The sequence below is a fragment of the Salmo trutta genome, unplaced genomic scaffold (genome assembly GCF_901001165.1).
Source record: "Salmo trutta unplaced genomic scaffold, fSalTru1.1, whole genome shotgun sequence".
In the NCBI taxonomy this organism is placed as follows: Eukaryota; Metazoa; Chordata; class Actinopteri; order Salmoniformes; family Salmonidae; genus Salmo; species Salmo trutta.
The window spans coordinates 1,332-6,867 of NW_021822915.1; the positions used below are offsets into that span (position 1 = coordinate 1,332).

General features: G+C 41.3%; 1 gene segment (V, D, J or C); it reads right to left on the reverse strand.

Annotated features, from left to right (window-relative positions):
• Positions 1-204: 204 nt before the first annotated feature.
• Positions 205-1,027, reverse strand: LOC115187173 (T cell receptor beta variable 7-2-like; the record flags this gene model as incomplete). The annotated part of the segment is given in 2 exon segments: positions 205-515; positions 704-1,027. Coding segments are annotated over 2 exon segments (360 nt in total), but the record flags the coding sequence as incomplete, so codon positions are not given.
• Positions 1,028-5,536: the final 4,509 nt, after the last annotated feature.

Below are 5,536 nucleotides of genomic sequence, written 5' to 3' on the forward strand. Positions count from 1 at the left end.
GCCTGTACTGTAAAGCTTGCTCATAGGACCTCACTGTGAACATGACTGATTACATGATGAAGACAATGAAACCATCAGATATTAGAAGAACTAGAGTTAGAGGTCCCCCTACAGTATGTGATGAGACCATCTCTTTACATATTATATTACATCCTGTTGAAATACTGGGGGTTTTGTACAGCTGTACTTGTTGTCTGTATCACTGTGTTGACTCACAGCACAGAAGTACATGCCGCTGTCTCCTGTCTCCAACTTCTTCACTGTGAAAGATCCACTCTCAGCTACAGTCTTCTTGGCTGAGAATTTGTCTTTACTGAAATCCCCTGAATACTCAGGTTTGGAATTGGGAACAGTGAAGGCTACCTGCTTCATTCTCTCTCCTGGAAGCTGTCTGTACCAGTACATCTGGAAGTAGCCAGATCCCTTAGTGTGACTGCAGTTCATCAGAGCATCACTGTCTTTCAGTCCCCAGAGTATGGTGGGTATCTGAGTGACTTCACTCCCCTCAACAAGACCTGTAAGAAAACAGTGAGCATTAAATCAATAGAGTTAGGTACAGTTAGACCTGAATACATTAAGACTCAGGTGAAGTGAACATATGCTTGGAAACATCAATATTTACAACTAGTTATTCTTTCATTGTAAATAAGAATTTTGTTCTTAGCTTTCCTGGTTAAATAAATGAAACATTATGAAACTGTACCTGCAGCACAGAGCAGTGAGACAGTAACAGTGAAGAGAAATGTGAACATGTTTGATCACGTTATATGTGAGAGTGCTGGAAAGAGTCTGGTATCAATGTATATAAAACAAGAGGAGTGTCACATAGATGAATAGATGACAATCAGTAGACCACGGCAGGTTCCACCATATTCAACATGTCAGTGAAGTGGGAGGGACTGATGATCTGAATACATCATGCTAATTAGTGGTTCAGACTGTAGAGACATTCACATTATTAAAGGTAGAGGTCCCCCTACAGTCCATGATGAGACCATCAGCTCTTTACATATTATATTCTATCCTATAGAGCTCGCCAGCTTGTAGTCCTAAAACACGTAAATGAGTCAGCATTTTCTACCTCTGGTTCGTTGACCATTGCTATGGGAGAAATGAAGGGGGAAAATAATGGGGTTTTGGGATTTAAGGTCTGAAGTTAACACAGGCTTTGGAGATGTTATATGTTTTGTTCTGTGCAATAACTTAAAACCTCTCTGGGCTAGGGTCTAGTTTCCTGATTTCCTGCTTGACTGACGTGCCCAAAGTAATCTGCCTGTTTCTCAGGCCCAGAAGCCAGGATATGCGTATAATTGGTAACCTTGAATAGAAAACACTTTGAAGTTTCTAAAACTGTTAAAATGATGTTTGAGACTATAACAGAATTGATATGGCAGGCGAAAATTTGAAGAAAATCCGACCAGAAATAATTTTTTTTAGCTCCCAGGCTCTTATTATGTAAACCTATTGTTTCTATGCATGTCCGTCACCCAGATTGCAATTCCAATGGCTTCCACTATATGTCAATAGTATTTTTCAAGGTTTCAGGCTTCTCTTTTGAAAAACAAAAAAGTATTTGGAGTTTTTGTTAAGTTACCACCTGAAGCAAATCAGTCTTTCAGCGTGAGAGGCAGATGGCGAACGCTTATGAATTTGCATTTCCTATTGAACATACTTCTTTCCGTGTGAAATATTATAGTTTATTTAAATTTTAGTGTACCTGAGGATTAAATAGAAACATCGTTTGACTTGTTTGGACAAAGTTTAGCGGTTGCTTTTTGGATTCCTTTGTCTGCCTGTTGAACGAGTGGATTACTGAAATCAATGGCACCAACTAAACTGAATTTTTGGGATATAAAGAAGGATTTTATTGAACAAAACGACCATTCATGTTGTAGCTGGGACCCTTGGGATTGCAAACAGAGGAATATCTTCAAATGTAAGTGATTTATTTTATCGCTATTTGTGATTTTGTGACGCCTGTGCTTGTTAAAAAAATATGTTGATGTGGGGCGCCATCCTCAGACAATCGCATGGTATGCTTTCACCGTAAAGCCTTTGTGGAATCTGACAACGCAGTTAGATTAACAAGAAGTTAAGCTTTTAAATGATATAAGACACTTGTATGTTCATGAATGTTTATTATTATTAATATTTATTTGAATTGCGCGCCCTCCAATTTCACCGGATGTTGTCGGCTGTCTATGGCATACATGACCATATCATCTGCATACAGATTATTATGAAGGGATTTAATACAAAGACCAATATTATTAATTTGAATAGTAAAGAGAACTGGTCCCAATACTGACCCCTGTGGTACACCTACTATCGAGGAAACTAGACTCAACACCATCAGAACGCACACATTGTGTCCTATCTGTCAGAAAGCTCTTAAACCATTTGCAAGACTTATTGTCCAGGCCCATTTCAGATAGTTTGTGAATGAGTAGGGAATGTTCAATGGTGTTGAATGCCTTAGAAATGTCAAGAAATATGACAGCACAATGATTTTTATGATCTATGCAATTTAAAACATAATCTAAAACAAGCAGAACAGCTGAAAGAGCGTTGCATAAGATATTAGAGAAAGGAGGTAGGAACACCATTGGTGTTCAAAACGCCCCACCCAGCAGACTATCGGCCAATCGCGTTCATGTTGTCATGCTGCGTCACGCGGTTGCTAAACTAACCATCACGCAATCCCTTCTCAAAGTCAGGATATGAGTCAAGAAACTTTCCTATTTTCCTCGAAAGTTTGTAATGTCACGATTCCAAAGCTACACAATATTAGAGATATCAAGTTTATTATCTGTAATGTTGTACTTCTTGTTGATGAAATCCATGCTTATGTATACCCCATCATGGTAGATATCCCAGCTATCCCAGTGGATCTGGGCCGATTCCAGCCAAGAGTCAGACTCGGCCGACGTCATGTGGCCCGATTCTGGGCCGCCTTCTGTAGTATTACTTATGGTGAGGATGCGGGGATTGAACTCAGGTCGATTCCGGTGTGAGTTATCTGGCCCAAATGTATTACTTGGGGCTCGGGCCAATGTGGTTACTCTCTGACAGATGATTACACGGGCTGCTTTATATAATTAACATTTCTCCATATTTTCTCACTGTTTCTGTTATCAAGAAATACAATTAATATTTAAATGAAATTCTTTAAGAGTCCTGTGTGGTATTTTAGTATTTTGATACTTTGTGCAATGCAATTGATAAGCATTAAGAACTTTGTGGATGGAGTCTCCTGAGTGGAGCAGCGGTCTAAGACACTGAATCGTAGTGCAAACTGCGTTGCTACAGATGCTGCTTCGAGACCCTTGACAGCCGCGACCGGGAGACCAATGAGGCAACGCACAATTGGCCCTGTGTCGTCTGTGTTAGGGGAGGGTTTGACCAGCAGGGATGTCCTTGTCCCATCGCGCTACAGCGACACCTGTGGTGGGCCAGGCACATGAACCCTGACACGGTCACCAGGTGTATGGTGTTTCCTCAAGCACCGTTGTTTTTTTTGTGGATGGGTATAATGTGGATGACTTAATCGGGAAATTCTCTATACATTGATTTCAATTGGCATCAGGACGCATCTGAGTGGGAATTCTGGTAAGATGTGGGCAAACTTGGCTGAATTCCGGTAGAAAGATACGGCCAATGTATTTGAGCTGATTCCTCATTGCTTGCTGGGATATCAGAGCAGCTTAACTCTCTAGGTATTAGTTAGGTAGGAGGGGAGAGTGTGTTCCACCTGCTGATACCACAGTATGGTGTTGTAGCTGGGGAGAGTGTGTTCCACCTGCTGCTACCACAGTATGGTGTTGTAGCTGGGGAGAGTGTGTTCCACCTGCTGATACCACAGTATGGTGTTGTAGCTGGGGAGAGTGTGTTCCACCTGCTGATACCACAGTATGGTGTTGTAGCTGGGGAGAGTGTGTTCCACCTGCTGATACCACAGTATGGTGTTGTAGCTGGGGAGAGTGTGTTCCACCTGCTGATACCACAGTATGGTGTTGTAGCTGGGGAGAGTGTGTGAACAGGACAGGACAGCAGTTTCTCCAGAACTCTGAAATACTGAAGATGGAGACTGAAGAACGCTGGAACAGAGGAGTTCACCTGTTACAGAAGAGGAGAGAGAGACAAGTTTGTTATAACTACTGTAGTCATTCAGGAAATATGTGGATTTATAGATGATTTTAGACGGTATCTAATCTGTGTTCAAGAACAATCAAGAGATTCACGTTCAAAGGTGAAAAATATCCAACAGCGAAAGATTCTTAGTTCAACACTGAGTCATGATGAACATTCAAAAGGACATGGATCTTCAACTCTCAGACTCCTTACTACACACCATAGTTTTACTGTGGTACTGGTGTCTGGTGAGTCCACATGGATTTGTTGAGTTGTAACTCCACCTACAGGAAAGACCTGATATCATACCATACTGTATCATGTCTCCTGTATATCAGAGGAACCTCCCCTTTCTGTTAGCCCAGCTGGTGAGTGTTTTGCATTGAATCAGAGTCAGATACAGTGTGAGTTAATACAGGTTGTGATTAGTCTACAGTACACCAGGGAGGAGGTTTTTGTAGAGCAGAGAGGGAGATCTGAATGCACTGTGTAAACTAGCAGCCACAGTAATACACAGCACTGCTATTTGGAGTTAGTTGATTGATGGTTAAGGTGCTGGTACCACCTGCATTAGCATCTCCTTCTATATCAAATCCAGCCTCAGGATATCCAGCTTTCAATAGCATGTATCCTAAAAACACAAATTCTCTGTAGTTGGATTGCTTGTACCAGAGGATGACATTATACCCTGATATACTATGTAAACACTCCATCTTAGCCAACTGTCCCTGGTTCTTGTAAAGGGCTGCAGGACTCTGGTGAACCTGGTTACTGAGAGAAGAACCTGGAGAAAGAGACAGAGAGAAAGAGAGATTGACACAGAGAGAGAGAGATAGAGACAGAGAGAGAGAGACAGAGAGACACAGAGAGAGAGACAAATATAGACAGACAGAGAGAGAGACAGAGAGAGAGACAGAAAAAAATCTACATTTTCACCTGAAACATAAACTATCAAATGAGGATATTAGTAGTTGATGAAATCAATGATCTGAATACCTGCAGCCCAGGCTGTGTAACCATGGTGATGGAGATAAGAATTCTGATCATGTTGACTCACTGTTAAGGAGACAGAAAGAATGAGACAGACAAACCACTCCACATGAATTAGAGGTGGCTTCTCATCAACTCATCTCAGTGATCTTATAGAGGGATGCTGCCTCCTTATGAGAACATCTAAACCATCAGAGACCTGAGATGAACCCTGCAGGAGGAGTCTATGTGGGACAGGAAGCAGGGTTTAGTAGAGCAGAGAGGGAGATCTGATGCACTGCTATCTGGAGTTAGTTGATTGATGGTTAAAGGAAATATTCACCCATTTTGAATGTTATATTATTTTTGTGGATCTCTGAGTGAGGTCTTACTAATGCCATGGGTCATTTCATGTTTTAATGTGTATCTTAGTTAT